Raw genomic sequence first — 25,707 nt, 5'->3', positions numbered from 1 at the left:
ATGCAGGACTTTTACTTCTAATAGTATTTTTAGAGTGTGGTGTTAGTACTTTAACTTGAAGTAAAGGATCTAAATACCTCCTCCACCATTGTACAATTAACATGGCAACTTTTGTTTATATGTAACCTACTGGATTACAAAACGAATCTTATCTAAATGTGAACCTTATACTAAAAAGTCGACACAGTTGCAAAAATATTTTTTCTCTTTGAACCCATTTAAATATTTTCACAGTTGTACTGTGTGTACAACCTGCTGTTTCTTTGGTCATAACATTTTGTTGCTGCTTTTAAAAAAATCAAAGGCCATATTTTTACATATTTTTAAAACAAAATGTAATCAAGTAATCCTTCACAATATAACTATAATCTGAATGCGTAATCCTGTTTCAAGTAATCTGTTACAACCCAACCTTGATTATATGTCGAAAAAGTATATTTAATACAATCCTATGGGTACTTTGAGGTTTCCATAACACACAACACTTCAATGATTTTCTACCCTAGATTCTTGTTTTTTTTCTTTACATCACTCCATCTGAAATTAATAATCTTTTATTATTACATTAAAGAAAAAGACACCAGTGTTTTTGACTCCACAGAACATTTCAACCCACACACACACACACACACACACACACACTAACATAGCTTTATCGAGCTTAGAGATGTTCAGCTGTCATATATTCAGCAGATTATCACAGAGCCGTCCCCTGCTGCCAAGGACGCCGTGTGTTCTGACTGATCAAGTGACACAGTATGAACCATAATAATAATATGGAACATTACATTACAGAGCTATAGTCTCCTTCCTGATGTCTTTTAAGTACTTGAAGAAACACTGTACTGTACTGTACTTATAATTGTGGTCCTAAAGCGCCCAACCTCGTGAACAGAAATGCATTCACAGTCCAATACCAATGAAAAACCTTTTAAACATTGAGAAAGTATTCTTTTTACATTGTAACCTAAGTGGAAATTACTTAATTATAAAGTTCACTACATGGAAGGACGTCACCGCTCCCTACTGTCCACAGGAGCAACCAACATTCAACTTAACATGGAAACATTTGAACTTGTCCTCTCGACACGGCCCAGCAGGACTGAATATTTTGTGTTACTCTCTATCAGAATATGCAGATGTCAGAGTAAAGTTTGTTTAATTCATTTACAGTTTGTAATGTGTGATGTTAACTGTACACAAAAGCATTTTACAGACATACAAGTGGCTTTTTGCATTTAAACGAGTGCTTAGAGTTGTTGTTCCTAATTTGAATTGACCAGGAAGCCTCTTATTTGTTAAAAAAAAAAATAGTTTTACAGAAAATCTCTTTCTTGTTGGTGTGTGTTGTCTGCATAAGCAGTATAATGTATGTTAGACTGTTTATCACTGCACAACACTCTAAATTGTAACTATGTAAAATGTTGCTCTAAATATTAAAACAAGCAAATAAAAGGAATAAAATATTGTACTTTCCTTCGACTATGAAGTCTACCTAATTGATTAATTTCAGTTCAATACTCTAATGTTGTCTTGAAAACCTGCTCCAGGTCGTAATGTGAGATTCAGTCAGCTGTCTCTTTGTGTGAACAGGATTGTGAAAGAAGGCCCTAATGAAAAGGCAACATTGTCAAACATCTCTTCTTCAGATATTGAAGAATGGAGTCTCAAACACAAGTTGTGGACAGTTATTGTATTGACGCACTGTGGCTCTTTTGTTCAAGGTTAGTTCATGTGCGTGTGTGCTGTAAGGTCAGTCAATAAAGCCAATCAACCTTGAATTGGCTCCATGTGATGCTGTCACTCCAGCATTACCAGAGCCAGAGGCAATCTCTCACTGACACACACACACACACACACACACACACACACATATATACACACACTGGGTTCACTGAGGTCAGGTCAGGCTCTGCTTCATGTTGCAGCTACAGCCCTATATGCAGTCCAACCATTGTGACCTGAACTGCTGGAGAAGCAGCCCGGCAGATTGTCAAACTTAAATTGAAAATATATATGTTAATAATGTGCTTTTGGAAATACATTCACTGATTAAGGCTGGAGGATATGCCTAAAATATTCGATCCAGATAGAAGTACGATTTTGGATATTTCGTATCGTGATAATACACACACACACGCGCAATAAAGCATGTTTTCTGGTAATTCAATAAATAAATAGTCTATATGAAGTAACATGGTGAAGACTATTTTTGTATACTCCATACTAGCAAAACAGTACATCTACTGTTGCTGTTCTAACCATTGGTGGAATGTAACTAAGTACATTTACTCTATTTTAAGTACTCCACTTAATTGCAATTTGGAGGTATGTGTACTTTACTTGAGTATTTCATTTTTGATGTAACTTTATACTTCACTCCACTACATTTTGAGGCAAATATTGTACTTTTTACTTCACTACATTTAGCTGGCAGCTTGAGCTACCTTTCAGGTCAAGATTTAACATGAAAAAAAGATCAAATAAATTAATCAAACAATCTGAGTGGGGCGCTGATACTTTGTACTTTTATGGATTTACTGATTATTAGGGTCCATGTTACTGCACCTTTTGTTGCCAACCTCTGATCAGAGACTTTATGTAGACTGACTGATATGTATTCAGTGTGAAACTGATCTGTCCTACACTAGTTGTCTTTAAGCGGCTCTTAATCTGAAATTATTTGGGGAATTTGATAATATATATATATATGCAAATACTTGAAAAGGGAATATAGAATTATGACAACTCATTTTCTTCTAAACTCACAACACAGACACACCATCTAACTAGAATCAGGATGATTTTCAAAATAGTTTCAGCAACAAGCAAGGGTTACATTACTAAACACTTTAATTTTTCAACAAGACTACTAGATTTTTTTTTCTAGCAGACAGACATTTCACAAAGAAACACTGAGAAATCAATAAATAAATAACAAGTACAAATAGGTAAAGGAGTACAGGCAAAGAAAATCAAACTTATAGAAAAATAATAACAACACAAAGACTGACATCATCTTACAAACAGCTGACCAGACAGCGAAGTAGGTACAGAGCCGGAGATAGACAAGAACTATGGCCACTAAGATTGCAGTGGCAGCCATGCTGGCTCAACAGTCCTGTTTGTTGTTGTAAAAGGAATACAGAAAGTAATCAGGAGATTGTCCCATTAGTAGATTTAACTGGTCACTGTTGAAAAACCAGGGGCACCAAAATTAGTTTTAAAGATTTACTCTTACTTTGTTAAATGCTTATTTCTTTACCATCTAAAATAGTCGTGCTCATGTGTTTGCATAGAGCCTACTATTGATCAGCTACATTCTGGACTCAGCCAAATACCACAAATATAATTTATGCTAAATTGTTAGCTGGAAGACTCACATTCTGTATGCTGCCACTCCATCACACACCATGTTGCACTACATTGTGTATGTTAAAGTGGAGGTATAGAGCATGGAATACAAAGGACATATTGATGATTTTAGCATGTTCTTTACACTTGACAGCTAACAGGACAATCTACAAAAACCTTAAAGTGTTAATTTATGAATACATTCACCAATTGACCTGTTGCCTTGTTGACATTGTGGACAGTGTCAAACATTTACAGCCAACACAAGTTTGTTCAAGAGAAATAGACTGTGCGCATATGACTCTGACATGGGACATACAGTAGGTAGGTAGCTTGTATTGTTTAATACAGCATACGTTACATTTACAAATCAAATTTCTTAAATATTGTATGCTTTCTAATGTATTTGAGTTGTTTATTGTCTGCACCACATTCTGGCTGCAGGAGATCGATTTGGTCAGTGGTCAGTGAGGAAGTATTGGAATAAACAAATCAGTGTGAAGCACTGTGTGGATTGATGTGCAACAAACCAGCAAGCCTCTGAAAGCACATACTGCCAACTATTTATTCAGCATTTGTAGTGTTGGAGGTTAGAACAAAATATCAAGCTGCGGACCAGTTTCACATCACAAGAATTAATCAAGTGTCTAAGATACTGCTGACACAGAATTTCCCATAATGTTTGATCCCAATGTCAAAGTAAATTTAAATCAGAAGTCTGTTAACATTAGCATTTGTTGTCGCAGCATCTGTAACAGTGAATTAAAATAGTCACCTTTGAAATGAATGTTTTGCTTGATTTCACAGTGCCGCTGACAGTATTCAAGGGATTTTTGCTACACATTTAAAAAGGTGAGATCACACACACCATAGAGGAGAACTAAAAACTTAACACCTGCATCTTTTTAGGTCCTTTTTTCATGTAAAGCCAGAAGTCATCTGGATGTCTTTTTAGCAGATTTGCAGGAATTTGACACAAAGTCATCTAATTTTTGGGAAATATATGAATTTCTTTGAATATATTTCATGGACTTAAATGTCACCAAAAACATTTACTTAAACATGTCGACTTTCCATTAAACATCACAATTTGAAAGTCTCCTATGAAGCTGCAGTGAAGATTATTGGGTTGTAGATTCCTACTGTATACAGCAGCTCTGTCCGTTGGCATCTTTGGTGCGCAGACACAGTTTAGGTTTGTAGCTTTCCAAGTACAGCAGCTGCTTGGAGTTGAACGCTCCGCGACGCTTCCTGAAAACATGAAAGAGACATTATGCTAAAAACAGGAAACAAGACTGCTACAAACAATGGCAGATGTTGAGCAATTACAGGGTCGGTACCTAATTTGGTACATGAAAAGACAGAACAGTTGTTAGAACAATCTACAAATGGTGAACAGTATAATCATAGTTTTGTACTCACAGCCTGATGAAGTGCACAGCATCTTCATATTCCATCCCACACTCAATTAGAGCCAGGGCCACCAACACAGGAGCTCTGAGGATTAACAGCAAATTGATAAAACGTGCAAACATCTGCTTGGGCAACAGTCCCAGTGTTTTCCCTGGACTGGCTGCTTTAGGGAGGCAGACTGGCTACAGGGAGGCCTGATACTTTGCAACACACTACTACAACTGACATCATGGTGTTTTTATTCAATTGTCAAGCAGATTTTAAGAGAACTCAAATGTTGCTAAATGGATAAGGAGTACATGTTTCCATCAACTGGTTTGGATCAAATAAACTAGGAAACACAATGCATAGTTTCCTCAGGAGTTGGCAGCATGGACTTCACACAGCTGTAATACTGGATACGGCTTGTGAGATTAGAAGTTCCACTTTGCATAGTGAAAGCGAGGCTTATAGGGAACCAATCTAAACGCTGATGGTGTCATTATTCTATAACCATTACATTGTGCAGTCAACATTCACAAAATTGACATGACATTCATAACAATACATTAAAGAAAAAGTCTATTGCCACCTCAATCTTAGCAAAGCACTCTTATGTAATAACTCGACATATCGAGAGCGTTCTTACCGTCCTAATCCAGCAACACAGTGAACAGCCACACAGCTGCCAGGCTCCTCTCTAAACTTTGCCTGCAGCAGGTTCAACCAATCATCAACCACCTGTTCTGGGGGGGCGGAACCATCGTCAAATGGCCAATCCTGGAAAGGGATAAAGTTGTTATTTGACCATCAGTTTGTTGCAGCACAATTGTAAACATGATATAATATATTTTTATGTTCACAGTTCTTTCACAGCTTTAAGAGGTTTCTGTAAAATCACTTCCTGGATCCTTAATGTTCCCGGATCTGGAAAACTGTTTTCTATTTTCCACCCTCTATAATTCAAACTGCTTCTGGAGACATTTGGTTATCTTGTATATCCCTGCTTGACTGAGCAGAAGATGATGTAAAAATAAATTGGCTGAATCTGGTGTGTATATATGTCACTTACCAGGACTTGTATACCTTCTTGTTCCACTGGAGCCTTGTCATATGTAGCAGCACACACTCTCACCAGGGTGTTCACTCCATATGCCTTCAGATCCTGCACATCAATACACACGTTTTAACAAGCATGGCACTGCTGCTTCCTCTATGACTAAAAGAAAAATGAATGAAGGATATGAATTAAATATTAAAGATGTGTGCTACCTCTATAAACCTTCCCAGTTGTGCATTGGTGGGGTTGTGCGTAATGAGGAATCTCAGGCAGTCATAAGATATCTCAACTGGAGCCGGTCGGTTCATTTTTTAGACCCTCAAAGGTTGATCAATACAGGAAAAAAAAGATCAGAAAATGTCTGTGCTTTGAATAAAAGGGTAACAGACGAGGTCTTAAAGGAAGTGAAAATGTTCTGATTGTTTCAAATTTTAAAAAGAAAACGTTTTTACTAAAACAAAAATTGCTTAAGAACCAAAATTGTAAAAACACTTAGCAATTAATTTTACTAACTACTGCATCCGTATGATTTATGGGCAAAAACTGTAATTATAATGTTCCTTTAGAGCCAAAAATGAGTCTGAATAAAAAAAAACAATAAGACAAGAAAAAAATCCCGGGATAGTAATAAGGAGGAAAAAAATCTAAACGTTTCTTGGCAATGAAGAAAAAACTAAAATTGGCTTGATAAAAAAATAATTAAACTAGCAGATTGGGATAAAAAAAACTGGAGAGGACACTCAAAGTCCCACAAAACAAATTAAGACAGAAAAAAGATCTGTCCTTTCTTCCTTTCAAGTCTGCTAGCCCATTCAGAGAAGAATTCTATGAATAAGAGTTGAAGAAAGAAAAACGCAGGAAAGGAGAGCTGCAAGGAAACTCCTGGGATAAAATCAAAGCCTCTCCTTCTCCCCAGGACAGGTGACAGGCTGAAAGTTGGCTTCTCTTCATATGGGTTGAACAGGATGGCAGTAAGGACCTACGAGGACATGGAGACGGTCATTAAGGTGGTCGTCCGTATTGGCTTTTAGGGGGGCTGCGCTCCTTTAATACCATGCACTTGTTCCTGTCTTTTTATAGGCAAACACTGGGTTACATGAATGTCTAGCTTCATATATGGACATATACTTAACCATCTAAATCCCAAAACTGGCTGGCAGGTTTGAAAAGCACATTATCTATTTTTTTTAAAGCCAAAATTCCAGCATTATCATAGACAAAGACTGTAAAAACAGGCATTATCCTTGGACTTTTTTCAACTTTCCACTGGTCCTGGACATGAATGGATCATGTGCGAAGGATGCTTCCCTCAGTTAAAGTAGCCAAATTTAAGCTTAAATTTATCATAATTAATTAGAATCCAAAAAGTCTCAATGTCTAATTTAAAATGTTTTATTATGTCTAAAATAAATAATTTGTGCTAACCGGATTCTGTAAAAAAAAAAAACCCATTACATTCTGTGCTGCTCAGTGCAAGTGGGAAGCCATGAATGACTCAGCTGAGACCAACAGTCATGTGACATATTCTGAGGTTGTAAGGCTTATAAAAATGTAAATAACATTAATGGCCATTTGAAATAAAGGTGTTATATATATATGTGTGTGTATTCTTTCATTTTCTGTAAAATAAATTATGTCAGAAATTCAACTGGCAATTCTTTCTTTTTTTATGATTTATAACAGTGTTACACAGACATTTTTGAGTTCTCCCTACTTCTAGCATGACTGTGCTGTTTCCATAGAGGTACATGATTTGTATATTGCAGTGAAAAACAAGGTTACAGTGAGTCAAATGTGCCAAGAGCAAAAACACCCAAAACATTCTAGGGGTTTGGCTGGTTCATCACTGACTCAGCGTGCAGCCATTCTCTACTGCCAATGGACTGTAACATGGTAAAAATTGAAGGCAAGTTTTTCAACTTAACTTGAATAAAATACGTCGCCAGCCTTAGTACTACACACCTGTGCACGTCAATGGCAGTGTTTGCGCCAAGCTGATGCCTCCTGTTCACTTGTCCACAATAAGCAGCAGGTGCTGGGCTTGGCAAAACTCCCCTCCGAGCCTCGCAAACGCCATACATGTGCAGCCTGGAGAAAACAGAATAACGAATTTTGATGTGTAGCTACTGTTAGCACAGTATTAAGAAAGATTGGACTGTGTTGCAGTAAAATACTCACTGTGATGAGAGCTGAGGAGATAGTTCATTGAGCGCACACAGGAAAATGTGACGGCTCCGGGATGTAGACACACCATTGATGATGATGCTGCTTTTCTGGGTCCTGGCTGACAACGGCCCGCTAGCGTGTTGCTAACCTGCAGCATATATACGTTTTTTAAGTGTTATTATTGCTTTTCGTTGCCTGACATTACCTGAATTACGTGTGTATAACATGTTGAAACATCAACCTCCCTTTTTCAAAAGCGACCAACATATTAGCTGTTGCTGTCCCGTGTACATAACGGTTTACTCACGAGGAGAATTATCCACCAACCAACAAATACAATGCAGATTACGTGACATGAAATCTTCTAGCGTTACCTGTTTTCAAGGAGTTTGGAGTGACATTTTCCCAACGAAAGTAACGCAATGTTTAACAGCTGATATGTCCAGTTAGCTCAACTGTATCAATACACACAGACAGGATTTCACACCTGCGAGTTACTGACCTTAATTAACTAACAGTTAACGGTACAGTTACGGTACGGCATTCAAACGTGCTTGAAGCTAACTAGCTATAGTTAATATATGAATGCCTGTAACGTTAAAGCAAAGCCGTTATCTGAAACGTATGTGAATGTAAACGTTAACGTCTAACGGTAAATTCCAGCCAGCTAACATAGCTAGCTTAACGTGGCTGGTTTTCAAAGGCAAATGCATTACTGTACAAACCACAAAGGTTAAAACAAAATGGTTTAGAAACAACCTCACTAGACTTATCAGCAACGCCATCTGTCATTAGAAGCCCTGCTGCCAGCCAGGTCGTGTAAAACCAGGTCAACAACCATGTTCCCAGAATAAACAGAAAGCTAACACTTCCAGGCTAAAGCGTTCACCGGTTTTCAATAACAGCCAAATGACAGCGGATACAGCAGTCTCGTTAACACAGCTAACATCAGTTACACAAGAGAAGAAGCTGCTATGTCGACGTCTGACACACACGGTTAAGAGAGCTACTTACAAAACGCAGTAGTTTCGCGAAAAATCCAGACGCTTCTAATGATAAAGAAGAGTCTGCAAAGGAGACATGTTGAACAGAGCTGTCGAGTTAGCCGCAATACACAGCGTCACTTCCGGTCAGAAGGTTTCAAAAATAAAACTGAATAAAGCAAACGTTATTTTGAAAAATCATGACCAAAATTGTCAACCACTTGATGTTTAAGGTTTAGAAATGGGGTGAGAAGTACAAACATATTAATTCCTACCCTTTTTCCATGAGTTATCAATTATTTTTTAACCAGCTTCCTTATTGATCTTAATCTTTTTACTAATTACTTTTACTAAAATAGTTATGTATATCAGTAATTAATTTCTGTGTTTTAATATGACAGATATAAAATATCCTCAAAAATATAAATTCATTATCAATCAAAAACACAAATCATTACTTATATATTTATCTTCATCATGTTGACAAGTTATAAGCTTGAGAATGTTATTTTATATATAATATACAATATGATGATTATACATTATTCCTTTACACATACAATCAAATTATCACGCATATATACATGCATAGTTTTAATTTGTAAGTACATTTCCGGTATAATTCAGCCTGTCTCCAGCTCTTCTGACGAATTAAATAAAAAAAATCACTGTACCGCTTGAAACAAATATTCAGTCGAAGTCTTACTTCACAGTTTGTTCCTTTATTATTATTATTTTTTTTTTTTTACAGAAATGCTATTTCATGCTTTTGCAGCATGTTATTAATATTTATTGAATATACTGTATAATATAAGATTGCAAACAGGCAAACTGTAACTGTCAAGCTGATGTTGAAGTCGTTGCTGCCATCTATTGTTTGCACAAAGCAAAGACAAGCCCAAAACATAAATTGTTGAATCATGAATTTCAGAAAGAAAAACACAAAACTATTTATGTTGTTGTTGTTGTTGCTTGGGTAGCATCTTCCAGTAAAGCCTCGTGTGTGATTTACAGAGAGGTGCTTGACCTCTAACTTTACTGCTGGCAAGACAGCCTAAGATTGTATGTTTTTTTTGTAAGGCTACGATTTCCAATAGACTTTTCTCAAATGTTCTTATTTGTTACAAATTATTTTATATCATAATTTTATTTTACTACAATACAGCTACATATTCAGAGCTTATGAACACTTTTATACATTGTCTTTGCACTTTGCATAATTTTGCATTCATTGTTACTTGCAATCGTGACGAAGTTTGATCCAAAGTCTGGTGGTGGAGCCACAGTAATAAGTCCTTTTAATACACCTGCCTGACTCAATTCCAAGTAAATACCAGATGTCAATCATGATGTCAAACCCCCTATTTAAGGCATCAAATAACTAATTAAAATCAAACTTATCAGAAAAACACTTGAGCATACGTAAGTGTGATAAGAACTACCTTAAATGAAAGAAACAATATTTTGAAGAACATGAATTTTAAGAGTATTTGGATTTTGTTAGTCTGGCCCATGCCCTATTCAGTAATATAGAGTGGTCGGGCTTTACGACCTATACTGGAGCCAGCAACCAGGGGGCAATTGAGATGTTTTGACTTCGCTTTTTTTGTCCATTGTCCATGTCGTCCATTTTTATACACAATCTATGGCATGTCTGTACAAAAACAACTGGATATACTGGTGGAGGGACCTCATTCATTCTTATGAAAGTTACTCAGTGTCACAAGAAGCCAAAATGTTTGACATCTATGGGCCTAAAGAGCAAGAGCACTCGTGTTTCCTTTAACCGCACCCAAACTTACAGACGTCTTTTTTAATGCAAGTCTATGAGGAAAAGTCTTTCTTAGGTCCAATGGCATCATGTGACGAACCTGGAAGTTGTAATTCCACTATTTGGCCACATTAGGTGTGTTTCCACCTAGTACTTTTTGGAAAGCGGCTGAGTGTTTTGGCTACGGCCACTAGTTAGTTTCACTCGGCCTCTGTTCCCATAGAGATACTTTTGTAGCAGCTAACCAACAGAGTTCGAATGTGACAACAGAACGCGGCAAGCAGTGTTGCCAACTTAGCGACTTGCCTATTCAGACCCCTCTAGCAATTCTACTTCAAAAAAGCAACTAGCAACAAATCTAGTGACTTTTTCTGGTGTTATTGGAGACTTGTTCATACCCTTCTTAATGAGTAGCCCAGTCCCCCCGCAGTAGTCTCTCCCAGAACAGGAGATGTTAACACCTTAGCGTCCAGTATGCAAATGAAGCATGCAAGCGCACAATCACCGCCTCAACCGTATCCAATCAGCATTGACTAGTTAGTAGCGGCTCAGAAAGTACCGACCTGAGGTAGGTACTTTCTGAGCCGCTACCTGAGCAGCTTACTGGTGAAGTTGGGCGGATGCTCTCTCCCAAGCCACATCCAAAGCGGCTCACTAGAGGGAAAAGTACCTAATGGAAATGCGCCTAATGTCAAATTGGCCTCAAAGCCAAGCACTGTGCCTGGGGGCTTCATTAATGGTTGCAGTTTGTATACAGTAAATTCAAAGTTGGCCCTGCCTACCTGGCTCAATGACATCTAATTAGCCAGTTTAGCATCTAATAAGCTAGTTTAGATCTGACACAAACACCACCACACACTTCTAGTGGGTCATAAGAGATAAAGTGATGATTAAGAGAAATTCATTTATTGTGAATCTATACTTTGATTTATTTTTAGGTAAATCCTACTCATTGCGTCTCTAATACATACTGAACAGTTTCAGTAACGTGTTACTGAAACTGTTCAGTATAGACTTTATTTATTTAACTCTGTTAGTCTGTAACCATGTGAAAAAAACAAATTCCTCACTGTAAAAAAACACATTTGCATTGCTTCCTACAGGCCTCCAGGGTAACACCACAAAGGGTGTGGCATCTCTCTGTCTTTCTTACTCTCTTTTTCCTATACACACGCATGAACACAAGCACTGATGTTTAGTCACCCTGCTCTATGAAGCGTGTGTGTCTGTTTCTTTACCTATTTATAAGGTGTAAAGTTACATGGCTCATAGGGAGTGGAGTCTTCCTGTATCCTACAAACTGACAAGACAGAGCATGTTGAGTTGCTCCGTGTGTGTGTATGTATGTGTGTGTGTTTGATGACGTAGCAGCTGCTGAATCTGGTTTGGCAGGATTTCTGAGGGAAGGGCGAGTGAGCAGAGACAGACACAGAGAGAAAAAGCAGCGGAATACTTTAAACTAGTTTTCACTTTACTTTATTTAACTTTTCTGTTCTTCTCCTGCTGGTGTCGACACACTGGGTTTTGTTTGAACCGGGTTTCAGCACTTGGTAAGTTTTTCATTTCATTAATCTTGTGTCACATGGTTAAAGCCAGGACTAAACGGTAAACAAAGACTGTAACAAGCTCTGTTTAAATTGAACACAGGCCGAGTTACAGTGATGTTCTTCTCATTATTTACCCTAAAACAAAACGATACAAGTTGGTATTTCTGCCAACAAAATGTGGAAAACCAAAGACACAATGGGAGCAACCTTTCCTTTTGCTATGACTAAGACAGTTTAAGATGTTGAGCAATCAGTAAAGAGAAAATGTGGTTTTATAAACCGTAAATTCAGCACTGGGGCTGAGGCGTTGTGGAATGTAGCCCTCTTCAAAGTTTCCACACACGCACGGATGTATATACAGCAATTAATGGTACATCACAGGCTTTCCTGCAATTAAAATAGTTTCCTCTGTTTAATTTGTCACTATATCCCGTCGAACAAACAATAGAGGTCATTTTCAATTGGCCTTGCACATATTCAACACCAACACTTGATATTTTTATACAGTCACGGCCTGTCTGGTCAATGTCAGAGCCTCTTAGCTTCTTTTATTTTGCCTATATGACTAAACTAAGTTAATCCAGAGTTCAAAGTGTTAACACCAAAAAGTTCTCAGTGCTGAGCCACTCCTGTAGTGTGGAATCTAAATATTTTACTCGTTTCTAAACATTGCATTGATCCGATCTTGAAACCATCCAGGAGAAAGAATGATGTTAAAAGTCCCATATGCCTTTATTTATGGAGACTTCATGATTATTGTGCGGAAAGGAATGAAGAAAATATTATGAAGATCTGTTAGCATAGAAAAAAAAAGTAAAAGTAAGGGATAATGTACAGCAAGCAGGTCATTATTGGAAAATTATATTAATAATATATTGCAGGACGACTTGAAGGTCTCTATTTAACAATAATGACCAGCTTGCTGTACATTATCCTGCTTATTATACAACTACTTAGTAAATCAATCTATATTTGACATAATGACTTTAAAAAGTGACAAAGTTGGTCCATAGCAAGTCTATGACTCATAGCAGCTGTCTGCTTTTCCGAAAAAAAGAGACCATAGGATACTGAAATTGACCAATCAGAAACAAGTAATCAACAGAGCCATGTAATACACTTTTAAAGTTGAAGTTTAAGCCCAGTATTTCATATCTGACTACAGCAAACAGGAACAAACACTCACCAGGTATTTTTATACGGTAAACCTGCTTTACTGGTTGTAATCGCAAATTTCTAATCAGCCAATCACATGGCAGCAACTCTATGCATTTAAGCACGGAGACATGGTGAGGCATGCTGAAGTTCAAAGCGAGCATCAGAATGAGGAAGAAAGGTGATTTAAGTATCTTTGAATATGGCTGTTGGTCTGAGTATTTCACAAACTGCTGATCTACTGGAGATTTTCATGCACAACCATCTCTAAGGTTTACAGAGAATGGTGAGAAAAAGAGAAAGTTAGATTGTATAAATTATATGTTGATTGTAATTCAATGATTGTAAATATTGCTTTCTTTTATTGTTATTAGTTTTTCTTTTCTTTTAAATATAATAATTTATTGTAAATATTGCTTTCCTTATCTTGTTATCTTTTTTTCTGATGCTTGCTTTGGCAATATATACATTGTTACGTCATGCCAATAAAGCCAATTGAATTTAATTTAATTGAATTGAGAAAATATCCAGTAAGCAGCAGTTCTCTGATGGAGGAGAACGGCCAGACAGGTTGAAGATGATAGAAAAGCAACAGTAACCAAGGTATGCAGAAGACCATCTCTGAACACACAACATGTCCAACCTTGTAGCAGATGGGCTACAGCAGTAGAAGACCACACCAGCCACTTTATTAGGTACACCTGGTTTGCTAATAAAGTGGCTGGTGAGTGTAAATGCGGTGAAATACTGAATTAGTTACGTGCTTTTAGGGAATAAATAACTGTTATTATGTTTTACCAAATGGACTAAATGTGTATATTATATAATGGACAAAGAAGAAGAGTCTGTATAAAGCCAGCCCTGTGTATCTTTGGAAACAGTCACAGTTCAATAGAAAACTGAGCACTGAAAGTGTACATTGGATTTTGTTTGCAAGGACAAAGACATATTTGTTAAACACACATTAGCCAGTATCCAGGTAACATAACCTCAGAAACCAAACGTGTGCCAGGAGGTTTATGATTGAAGTTTATTTATACTGGACTAATGACACCAGGCTGTTTCATTCATGAACCTTATTACCTTTGCGCACACGCCATTGTTCCCACTGTGTTCATTCAGCAGCAGTGACAAAAACAGCAGCTGATGGTTACTGTTAACACACACACAGCAGCTGGGTGGACAGAATTAACAGCAGCCAGGATGGAGTAAAGCTGGAAAAAGACTGTTTGAGCCAGATGTAGCTTCAATTGTGGTGGAATTAAAGTTTTGTTGACTCTATTGGCACATGTAGCACTTCAAAACAACATATGCCACATTTGTGTCCCAATGCAGAATGAAAAACATCATACACTTAAAAATACTATTATGGTTATATGTCGGCAGGCAGTGACAATAAAGGCTATGCATGTGTTATGCGACACCATTATGAGGACAGTTTTAGTATCAATTACTCCTGTCATTACCTTACATGACTGACACAAGCATTTGACAACTTTCTCAGAAATTCTATGTGCATAATCCTAACTGGTTTGTTTGCTGGTCATGAAGCTGTTAGTTCATGTTCATAAGTAATAATTTTTGCATTTGCAATGTAATTTTCAGTCAGTATAAGTCTTTTGTTGCAGTAAATGTGTATGTTTCTTCTGGAAATGTAATCTTTTATAGTCTATGGTTTGAAGAAATGGTAAAATGATGCATGTACAAACCTAATTCGAAAAAAGCTGGAACGCTATGTAAAGCTTAAATAATAAACAGAAGACGTCAATAATAGTGTGTCTATTTACAAAATCGTAAAATTTACCAGTTTGAAAATAAATCATAATGTCTTTTTACAGTTTTCAATTGAATATATGCCACAAAGGATTAAAAAGAATATTATAATAATGTCCTATTAATTTAGGAAACGTTCCTGTGTTCTATAAATCAGGGTATGAATGATATAGACAAACCCCTCTGTAAAAAACTTCAGAATATAGTTAGGAATAAAACTGGTAAGTTTGGTTATATGTATGTGTAGCTGAAGTTGAGATTTATGGCTCAGTGCATGAGAAAAAACTCATTTTGAGGAAACGGCCTTTCAAGATTTAAAACATTCTTATTAGAAATGACGATTTGAAGACACAATTTTGAATCTGATTTATAGCAACAGCAATATAGAACACGTAAAACACATAATGTTGTGCAGCAGAGTAGGAGCTTTCTAACGATGCTTGTGAAGAAGAGGTTTAGACTTAGTTTGCGATACTACATGATGCAATAGAACGTTAACTTTTAGTGAATTTAGGAGAAATCTACAGGCGCAAATGCATCAAATACAGTAAAATATACACCTTAATGTTTGGTTTGGATGTTTTCTTTCCACTTTTCTCAAAGAAGACATGTTATGGGAGAAAAATAGCCTAAAACCTGTCGGTGACTTAAAATAAAAAACGAGGCTTCATTTAAAAGATAGCACCACATTTTTATGCATCTGTACAATCAAATGAAACAGAAAACCAGCTAACAAAGACATTCATTTTCCTGCCTGAGTCTAACATGGCTTTATCTTCTCTGGCCTGTGTTCCTCTTGTTACGGCTACTGACGCATGAACTTTCATTAGCGAGGGTCCTGATAACATTCATAATCCAATTTATGAAGCATTAAAAAAAGTCAGCAGGCATTCAAGTCAATTTGCTGTTTGCAACAGTAGAGTGAAGAAACACCTGAGGACACGAGATAAACTCTGTTTCTAAATGTCACCACCCTCTCCTGGCAGATATGAACAATTTCATTCAAGCCCATGCAAGCTCAATAAGTCAGACACGCGGGTTTCGGGTGCAGCTGAGTTTGACTCAAGTATTTATGTAACCAGCCTGCACCATTGAGATACATGTGACTAATCCTTAACCTTAGCAAGTCTAAATTTGCCCTCATGATTGTAAGGCCAATAAGAAGCATTTTTTAGGTTGATATCATCAGTAATTCAAGTATGATCTGTCTCTATAGTGATGTGGAAACATGAGCCTCTTGTCTTTGCTCCTCTTCATTCCAGGGTGCACTTGAGTCTATCAGCCGGGCCAGTGCAGCAGCAGTGATGAACTGGTCGGGGCTAGAGAGTCTGCTAAGTGGAGTGAATAAATACTCCACAGCGTTCGGGAGGATCTGGTTGTCCATGGTGTTTGTGTTCCGGGTCATGGTGTTTGTGGTGGCGGCGCAGAGGGTTTGGGGCGACGAGAGCAAAGACTTTGTGTGCAATACTCGACAGGTAAGATTTTTTTTTAAAGGTTTTTTAAAGGACTGTTTATGAGTGTGACAAGATCTGCTTGCTTTATCAAGATTATACGGTATCTGTTTACTTGTGACTCAACCAGTAAAACCGGAATGTTTGCTGGCTGTGGAGGGAGCTTTATAACGTGAGATTGGTCTCCCCTCAAAAAGACCCATAGATGGTTTATACAGGCAGCAACATACGATCCATATTTACATTTTAGATTGTCCTCCCTTTAGCGGCCATAGTAATTATGAATGACGGCGAGGCATAAGCCCCTTTCATAGTGCGGCCCCTCAAATGTCCCACTATATTGCCAGATAGATCTGTGCCGGCTTTTTGCCTTAGATTAGATTAGATTAGATTCAACTTTATTGTCATTGAACAGAGTACAAGTACTAGGACAACGAAATGTAGTTTAGCATCTAACCAGAAGTGCAGAGTAGTAAAGTGCAGGGTATTTACATATGAACACAGAGTATAAATATAGTGCAGGTATGTATTGAATATGCTATAGGATATATACAGTTATAGAAATATATACAGTAGAGATATGTACAGTAAGCAGCAGTGCAGGTAGATGAATGGATGGTAATAAATAAGGTCATGGTCATAAATAGTCAAAAATATTCATTAATGTGGGCAGATACAGGACAGTAGGTGGGTCACCTCTGTGTAGTGTTCAAGAGGGTGACAGCTGAGGGGAAAAAACTGTTCCTGAACCTGCTGGTTCTGGAGCGCAGGGAGCTGTAGCGCCTCCTGGAGGGGAGGAGGGTAAACAGTTTGTGTCCAGGGTGGGAGCTGTCCTTGGCAATGCTGCGTGCCCTCCGCAGACACCGCTTGGTGTGGACAGCTTCGATGGTGGGGAGTGGTGAACCGGTGATGCGCTGGGCAGTTTTTACCACCCTCTGCAGCGCCTTCCGGTCTGCGACGGAGCAGTTACCATACCAGACTGTGATGCAGCTGGTAAGGATGCTCTCAATGGTGCAGTGGTAAAAGTTCACCAGGATTTGAGGAGACAGATGGGCTTTCTTAATTTTCCTCAAAAAGAAGAGCCGCTGGTGAGCCTTCTTTATGAGGACGGAGGTGTTCAGAGCCCAGGAAAGATCATCGGAGAGGTGGACCCCCAGGAACTTGAAGCTGGAGACACGCTCGACCTCAGCTCCGTAGATCTGGATGGGAGTGTGTGTGCCTCTGTTGGTTCTCCTGAAGTCCACGATGATCTCCTTGGTCTTTTTGGTGTTTATGGCCAGGTTGTTGTTAGTGCACCAGGTCGCCAGGTGCTTGACCTCTTCCCTGTAGACTGTCTCATCGTTGTTGGTGATGAGACCGATCACAGTTGTGTCATCTGCGAACTTGGTGATGATGTTGGAGCCATGCACTGGTTTACAGTCGTGGGTGAAGAGGGAGTAGAGGAGAGGGCTCAGCACACAGCCCTGTGGGACACCAGTGTTCAGGGTGAGTGTGGAGGAGGTGTGGTTGTCTAACCTGACAGACTGAGGTCTGTTGGTCAGAAAGTCCAGAATCCAGTTGCAGAGAGAGGAGCTAATGCCGAGGTTGCACAGCTTGGTGATGAGACTGGAGGGGATGATGGTGTTGAATGCTGAACTAAAGTCAATGAACAGCATTCTCACATAGGTGTTTTTATTGTCCAGGTGGGAGAGGGCGGAGTGAAGTGCAATGGAGACGGCGTCATCAGTACTCCTATTCTGGCGGTAGGCGAACTGGAAAGGGTCCAGGGTGGGTGGTACAGCGTTCATAGTGCAGTCCGGCGTCACGAAACAAGGTGGGAGGAAAGTGGGAGGAGACGATAGTGACGTGCGACAGAGCAGCAGTGCTGCACAGTAGCATAGTGCTAATAGCTACACAGTTAGCTCTGTAGCAGTACAGTGTGTATGTGCTGCAGCAGCATGTGTTCACTTAATGACCTCCGTTTACAACAAGCACCGGAAACTCTGTGCATGATTATCGAAGCTGGTTTGTTTACAATCAGTGGCGGACACCATGTGTACAGTTAGCATGCGGCTTTGTTTGCAATTAGCGGCGGACACTGTGCACAGTTAGCGACGGCGGCCACAGTGAGCCTTACCAGGATATTTTTTTGCCCTAAACCTAGATCAGTGGTAGCCTAAATTCAATTAAATTGCAGCCTTTTTCTTTTACAACTGCGAACCTTATGTGTATGTGTAATGATGTGTGTGCTGTTTTTAGAGCGCAAAACTCTTATATGGGTCATTATGGGTGGTAATAACAAATTACCTATCTGTCATTTTAATTGGAGATCTTGTTTTCTGGAGTCTAAAAAAATTCCCCCTAATGAGGCCATCAGCATTATCTTGGATTGGGTTTGACAAAGATTTTTTAACACAGAACCTGAGGTATGAACTTTGTGGTTGTAGTGTTTGAAAGATAAGGGATTTTACCAGGCAGGGACAGTCTAAAAAAAAGCAATTGTGTGTCCAAACAAATTACATCCCCATACAACAAAACTGCATCCTGAGTTACAGTTTGAGGAAAACACATCGAGTTACAGTATGTATGTATGTAGGTAAACTTACATACTGTATAAATAAGTCAAGTCTATGCCGACTTTTGGTTTCACACAGGACACAAACAGTGTTTTTTCTGGGTGTAAGTCCAGATTGATTCAGAACAAATTTGTGATACATCAGACGCAAAATGCACTTTTGTTGTTTGGGAGGCTGAACAAAAAACATTATTGATTTGGACTACTAGAGACTGAAGTTGTCAAAGATACTTAATACTTTTTCAATACCACTTTTAAAATGATATGGTTTCCATTACTAATGCAATTGATAGTATCAAAAAAAACGAACAGATCTGATATTAAGTTTTGAACCAATCATTCACAAACGAAACAACTGGAAATAAAATCAACTGTATACAAATAAATGATCCTATGTTGTGTACCTAAGACTTTTTCATCTTTTTTTTTAGGTATTGAGAATCGCTTTGTTTTGTTGTTGTTTTTTTACAGTAGTAGTGAATCAAAGTTTAGATTCTGGTATTGTAACAACCTTACTAGAAGTTAAAAGTATAACGCTCTGTTGCTTCCATTTTTCTTATTTTTTAATATATCTCTTTTGAGTCACCAAATTTGTAAACCTTCAACACCCCACATCTGGAAATGAAACCTTATTAAAGAAATTTGCTTACTCTTTAGGACTTGCAAAACCAGTGTGATTACAGGATTGCTAAACCTTTTATTAATACATTTTCTTTTAGTTTGTGGCTTGTAATCTGAATTTTAATAAATCAACTGCAAAATGCTGACTTTATATTTGAGTGTAAGTCTATCGGGAAAGTTCTGCTGTTGGAATTCTGTTAAGATGTATGTGTAGTTCACAGATCTCCTCAAATGGCTGCAGGTTTAGATGTATTGTAGCTTTTTACCAGTTTAAAAAGGCATACTAACATTTATCACATCCTCTAGATGACATTTCATTTTGGCAGCACCAGTGTTATTGTTTTGCATTCATCATTTCCTGGCAGTTGCATTAGCCCTGGTATGAAATAAAAGCATTGCCTCTTTGAAACTCCCAGGTGCCTTGTTCTTTATCTCTGGCACAAAGACGACAACTTATGCAATCACTCATTTAACCCATCGGAGACGTTACAGCCATTATAGAAAAAGTATTTTAAATGTTTTTTTTCTTTGTTTCCAGCCTGGCTGCACCAACATCTGCTATGACCACATCTTCCCCATCTCCCACATCCGTCTGTGGGCGCTGCAGCTGATTTTTGTCACCTGTCCGTCTCTGATGGTGATGGCTCACGTTAAATACCGCGAAGGGAAGGACCAGAAGTACGTGGAGCTGCACCAAGGCTCTCACCTGTACGCCAACCCTGGGAAGAAGAGAGGGGGGCTGTGGTGGACCTATCTGCTAAGTTTGGTCTTCAAAGCTGGATTCGACATGTCGTTTCTTTACATTCTCTACCGGATATACCACGGATATGACCTGCCCAGGTAAAGCTCGTAAAAATAATATGATAATGGGAGCCAGCCGGATGGATTAGCTATTACATTTCTATTCTCCTCTACTCTTTTCTTTAGGTTATCCAAGTGTTCTCTGGACCCGTGCCCCAACACTGTGGACTGCTTCATCAGTCGTCCGACAGAGAAAAAGATCTTCATGTTGTTCATGGTTGTGTCCAGCGCACTGTGCATCTTCATGTGTATCTGCGAGATGGTTTATCTCATCGGCAAGCGCATCGCCAAATTTTTTAGGGTCCGCCAAGACAACCAGAGGCTCCTGTTCGCTGAGCAGCACGAGCTCACCAACATGGCCCCGCCCAGGTCCCAGTGTCACAGGAGGGACCCCACGCTGTCAGACAGCCAGCTGAGCTTAAACAAGAGGGAGAAGATCAGAGAAGGTGGTATGACTACCACCTTGTAGGACTATACAAGTCGGTTTGTTTCTTACGGGTGGCAGCACAACAGGACCAAAAGATATCGAGTTATAAACTAAAGGACTGATAAATCCTGTTATTCTGGGACGCAGCTGAACATGAAATATTCATGACTTTCCGTTGAAAGGATCTCCAACACTGGCTGGAATACTGCTAAAGAAGAGGACTGCGAGTATTTCTATGTCTGGATATGACATTTCTATTTTTTAACCATATATTTGATCTACTCAGGCTGTTCCTCTAAATCATACGACCACATAGGTTCCTACCCTCAACCCACAGGTTTCCTGAGTAAGTGCAGGCAGGAGATCAACCCCTAGCAGTTTAAACACATCATTAACTTTGTGAAACTATCTTAAGGTAAGAAAGTACATGATTAGGCATGGAGAAAGAGTATGATAAATAGACGTAACTACCAGAAGTGTGTGTAGATATGTACATGGTGTAAAGACAAAGCAACAAGCTCTCCAACCTAAATGTCAGAACCAGTCCTTTGTTAATACCACCTATAACGACCCAAGTGAACAATTCAGGGTACAGAGCGGAGCAAAAGCTCTAAAAATATCGCACATGTCATTATGCATACATGTGCTCGGTTATAATTCCATTGAATTTAGGCTACAAAACCGCTGATCTAAGATTAGGCTAAAAAAACCTGGTAAGGCATTATGAAAAACAGTAAATACATGCACATAAATGCCGGAGGTGAAGTAGTGAAAGGATGACATGACTTCTGGAAGTGACATAGTTACGCAAGTGCAAGTATGTTATTCACAAAACGTGAGGCATAGAAGTTCAGTGATGTTTAAATCACATCGTTTACTTTGGTTTTTATTATTTTAACCATCCAACACCCCTCCCAACCTCCCCGAATGCGAGTTCTGTACTGTACTCTGTTCTATGCTCCGCCTCGCTGTCATTTACAAACGACCTATGGGGTTGTTTTTCAGCGGAGACCAGTTATGCACGAAAGATGCTGGTTTCCTGGGTCAAAGTCCATCGTGCTCCCTTCCACCATCCCTCCTGCCTTTTTTACATTACAATCGCCTTGGCATCCTTCATAATTACTATTACCACTATGTTGTAACTACAAATCTACATATGGGGAGTTTCAAGCTGCTGTACAAATGACACATAGGGTTTATTTTTTGTTATTCCTCCGAAAAGTAATGCACTGAATTTCTTGACTATTTCTTAAAATTATGCTTGTTCAAAATGCATACAGTGCATGAATACATTAACAGTGGATGGGAGGGGAGATGGAGAGCACAAATCCAGGATTATGATCCAGAAGACCAATGTTTGTGTCCTTTTGGAAACTTATTCTCTTATGTTCTACATTATAACTTGTTTCATTAATTCTATATGGAAGTTGTTTTAAGTCTAACCCTGTTGTTTTGTGGTTGTTTTTTCCTAAGCTTAACCAAGTAGTTTGGGGCTAAACTCAAGTAGTTCTGTATCACAAAGTTACCAACATGTTTAAAACAGCAACTGTTATTTCATCATATGAAAATCATATGAACATCACCTGTTCATGAGAATATGTTGATGGATCACTACACAAACATCCAGGAGATTTTAGAGCACAAATCTGATGTTGTGTTTCAGGTCATTGTTGATAGATTGTTGATCATGAATCAAAAGTAATATATCGCTTATGTCATGTCATATGTAATTCCTTGGTGTAAGTATTGTAAATTGCAGCACTTGATATCTTCCACATTGTTAATATCTTATTAATTATGTGACTGAGAAAACAGATCGCCTTTGGTGCTCTACGTGTTCATACTTCTTCTGCTAAAGGGACCAAAATGCCGCTGGGAATTTGATGAGCTGATGAGTCAACTGGATTGTTATAATGTGGTCCAATTGTTTCGTTTAAGATGTGTTTTTATTGACCATATAATGAAATATTTAATTGCTTACAAAAATAAAAATGCTGATTAAAATTCAGATCTAGATTGTCTCCTGTTTTATGATATACTGTGTGGTTGAATGGTTGTTCTTCATTCTGTATATTTGGATTGTTTTTTTCGATGTTTAATGAAACATAGACAACATTTTATTTTGAAAATACAAAATGACTCTACTCCATAGTATATAAATTACATTAGATATTTTTTCAGGCCTGTTAGGCTACTCAAAACTTCTTGATATGAGAGATTTTTTCCAAAGTCATTCTTTTAATTTAGGCTCACAATAACAGCTCACAAAGAAATAGTATTATGCATTTCCCAAATCCTTAGAGGCCTTTTAGTGTTCCAGTTTCTGAGTTTTGTGTCTCTGATGTTCCTAGACATCACATGGCTAAAAGGAAAAAATATAACTTGGGCAAAACTTGAAAAAAGTGTGTCCTTGACTGTTCAAAGATCTACAGTTACCTTAATATTTGTCAAGCAAAAATTATTAAGTTTTGCCACCTTGAATAGTACCAGAACTATTTATAACTGTCTTTCTTTGCAGAAAACTCCACTCTGTTTTCCCCACAGACATGCAGGGTTTGTATATAAAGTATGATGCTGCACCTAATATCAAACTCATTAAAGAAAGGGAGAACTTCATTAAAAAAATCTAATCTAACAGCAGCATAGGTTATATTTAATATAGTTTGTTGAGTTTGTTGAGTATCACTTTCCATATTTCAGAAATTACACAGACTTTTTTGATTTGTCACTGTAGAAATGTTACCTTTCTGAAGCAACTAAAGGGAATTCAGCCATTATTGGTTTTATGATTTACACCTTTACTTTTCCATGAAGCTTATTGTGCAAAGAATTCATTTATTTTGTTGGTTATAGGCAGTATTTTTATTACACATCAATTTAAAATTGGGCTGGAAATTGATTAATGTTACCACAAGGTGCCAGCATTGTCCAAGTTAAATAAACCAGCGTCAATTCACCTCCATATATTTTAACGTTTTTTTCCTAAAGTTTTAAATGTTACAAGGGGACAGATAGTAGACCTAGAGAAGAAGGAAGAGAAGCTGCTAAACACTTATCGGTTAATCATCAACGTAAGAGCGACCAAACCTACCTGTGCAGGCCTGTAGTGTATCAAATCCCGGTGTTGGAGTTTATCAATGGCTTCCAACCAGCTGCTCATTTGGATGGCGCAGGTACCCCAACCACATGGACAAGACACAACGACCTACGTTGTTGCCTTCAAGTGCCTCTTGAAAACCACAAAATATGGCTTTTTATCCATTTGGCAGCATTTTAATCCTGACATATAGCAGTTTACACCTTACCAGCGCCCAAAAATGGCATTTCAGACATTCTAATAATTGTAGCTCTACAATTTGAGCGTTAGATTCACTCATTTAATTAGTCTAATTTATTGAGTAACGACTACGAGTAATGCTTTAGCAATAATAACGTTCTATTTTTTAAATGAAAACATCCGACGAGGATGGGATTCGAACCCACGCGTGCAGAGCACAATGGATTAGCAGTCCATCGCCTTAACCACTCGGCCACCTCGTCTGATCACTTCTTCTTATTCGCTTGTGATATCTGCAAACACACGAAACGTTCTAGTCATTATTACGTATATTTTATTTTAGGCTCTGCTTATAATGTCGTTCAAGTTGCTGCTTTTACCTTAATGTGTTGCAAAGACACCCGGATGCCCGATTTTACTTAAACACCTCATTATCAGTTCATTGTGCCCTGCTAGAGACACTGGAAAAGAGAAACGTTAGCTAACTTCGGCAAACACGAACCATGTGTGAATTAGTTGATAACGTGTTTACTCTAAACCGAAAGCAACAGGGTGCAGAGTCACATACAATACACATTTCTGTCCACAACAGGGAGCCAGAGACCAAACAAATAAAATAAAAAGAGCTATTTTAAGCATCTGATAATGAATCGATTTAAGTGGGTCTTACTTTAGCATCTGGTGACCACATGTTCATGATATAATTATGTAAGGATTGCTTATTATGACACTCTTACCCTGCTATATGTTTGCAGCTGTGTCCACACAATCCATTATTTGATTTAAAGGTTTATTTGTCACATAAATAAAATAATATGAGTAAATTGAGATTAGTGTGATCATTATGAAGAACAAAAAATAACCTAAATAATTAGTTTTAAAGATGAATACGCAAATGTGTTGTTGCTTTATTACTGCTGTGCTTCAAATCACACTTTTTATTTTTTACAATTAGTTCATACTATTACTGCTTCATCGGAACAGTGTGCCTTGAACTCTGACCTTCTTGCTCATATACCAGCATAAAAAAATTGTTTTAGGTAAGAATGACCAGAAAAGCATGCTGGCTTTCATAATGTAAATTGACAGGATGCAACAGCTCATCCTCATATTTTAGCCAACTGCTTTTTTTCTGGCATACTAAGTATTATGTCAATGTTAATTGGAAAACTCCTTATATGTAAAACAAGCAAGAATCAAGTATGACTCAGGCAAATGAACCTGATGTTAATGTTTACTGTAGTTTAGCATCACTCACTGCACATACCATGTAATATTTCCTAATCTGATTAAATCTAAATCATGGTTGATTTGAATGATTTCTTATCTGAAAGTTAATAAGCATCACAAGTATGTACTCTTTAATCCAGTGTTT

General features: G+C 38.0%; 2 protein-coding genes and 1 non-coding gene across 4 annotated transcripts; 1 reads left to right on the top strand and 2 right to left on the bottom strand.

The window, feature by feature from the left end:
• Window positions 1–2,835: 2,835 nt before the first annotated feature.
• LOC131988312 (protein tyrosine phosphatase type IVA 2-like) lies at window positions 2,836–9,118 on the bottom strand. Of its 2 annotated transcripts, none has more exons than XM_059353426.1 (8): window positions 8,987–9,118; window positions 7,985–8,120; window positions 7,769–7,894; window positions 6,019–6,785; window positions 5,819–5,911; window positions 5,396–5,526; window positions 4,777–4,851; window positions 2,836–4,605 (listed from the first exon to the last, which is right to left on the bottom strand). In XM_059353426.1, exons 4-8 carry the CDS (start codon window positions 6,112–6,114, stop codon window positions 4,494–4,496), a joined length of 507 nt encoding a protein of 168 aa, XP_059209409.1. In that variant the 5' UTR covers window positions 6,115–6,785; window positions 7,769–7,894; window positions 7,985–8,120; window positions 8,987–9,118; the 3' UTR covers window positions 2,836–4,493. The 2 variants fall into 2 exon arrangements, with proteins under 2 accessions (XP_059209409.1, XP_059209410.1); XM_059353427.1 differs by lacking the exon at window positions 8,987–9,118 and adding an exon at window positions 8,347–8,612.
• Window positions 9,119–15,988: 6,870 nt separating this feature from the next.
• On the top strand, window positions 15,989–23,116 carry LOC131988763 (gap junction beta-4 protein-like). The gene is made up of 4 exons (XM_059353998.1): window positions 15,989–16,349; window positions 16,464–16,676; window positions 20,366–20,667; window positions 20,755–23,116. The coding sequence occupies exons 1-4, from the start codon at window positions 16,344–16,346 to the stop codon at window positions 21,095–21,097; spliced, it is 864 nt and encodes a 287-aa protein (XP_059209981.1). The 5' UTR covers window positions 15,989–16,343; the 3' UTR covers window positions 21,098–23,116.
• A 1,397-nt stretch (window positions 23,117–24,513) lies between these two features.
• trnas-gcu (transfer RNA serine (anticodon GCU)) lies at window positions 24,514–24,595 on the bottom strand. Its single transcript has one exon. It is a non-coding gene; the product is annotated as a tRNA-Ser (tRNA).
• Between the last annotated feature and the right edge of the window lie 1,112 nt (window positions 24,596–25,707).

Source organism: Centropristis striata, chromosome 16, assembly GCF_030273125.1.
Source record: "Centropristis striata isolate RG_2023a ecotype Rhode Island chromosome 16, C.striata_1.0, whole genome shotgun sequence".
NCBI lineage: Eukaryota > Metazoa > Chordata > Actinopteri > Perciformes > Serranidae > Centropristis > Centropristis striata.
The sequence above is the reverse complement of the archived record's forward strand: the minus strand, read 5'-3'. Positions and strand labels throughout refer to the sequence as shown.

Bases quoted from the DNA above. Each gene is read 5' to 3' on its own strand.
- LOC131988763 (XM_059353998.1), top strand. The intron at 16,677-20,365 runs GTAAGATTTTTT...CTTTGTTTCCAG, and splicing joins TTGTGTGCAATACTCGACAG to CCTGGCTGCACCAACATCTG. The intron at 20,668-20,754 runs GTAAAGCTCGTA...TCTTTTCTTTAG, and splicing joins CACGGATATGACCTGCCCAG to GTTATCCAAGTGTTCTCTGG.
- LOC131988312 (XM_059353426.1), bottom strand. From the start codon at position 6,114: ATGAACCGACCGGCTCCAGTTGAGATATCTTATGACTGCCTGAGATTC. The intron at 5,527-5,818 runs GTAAGTGACATA...ATCCCTTTCCAG, and splicing joins AAGAAGGTATACAAGTCCTG to GATTGGCCATTTGACGATGG. The intron at 4,852-5,395 runs GTAAGAACGCTC...GTTAATCCTCAG, and splicing joins TGTGTTGCTGGATTAGGACG to AGCTCCTGTGTTGGTGGCCC.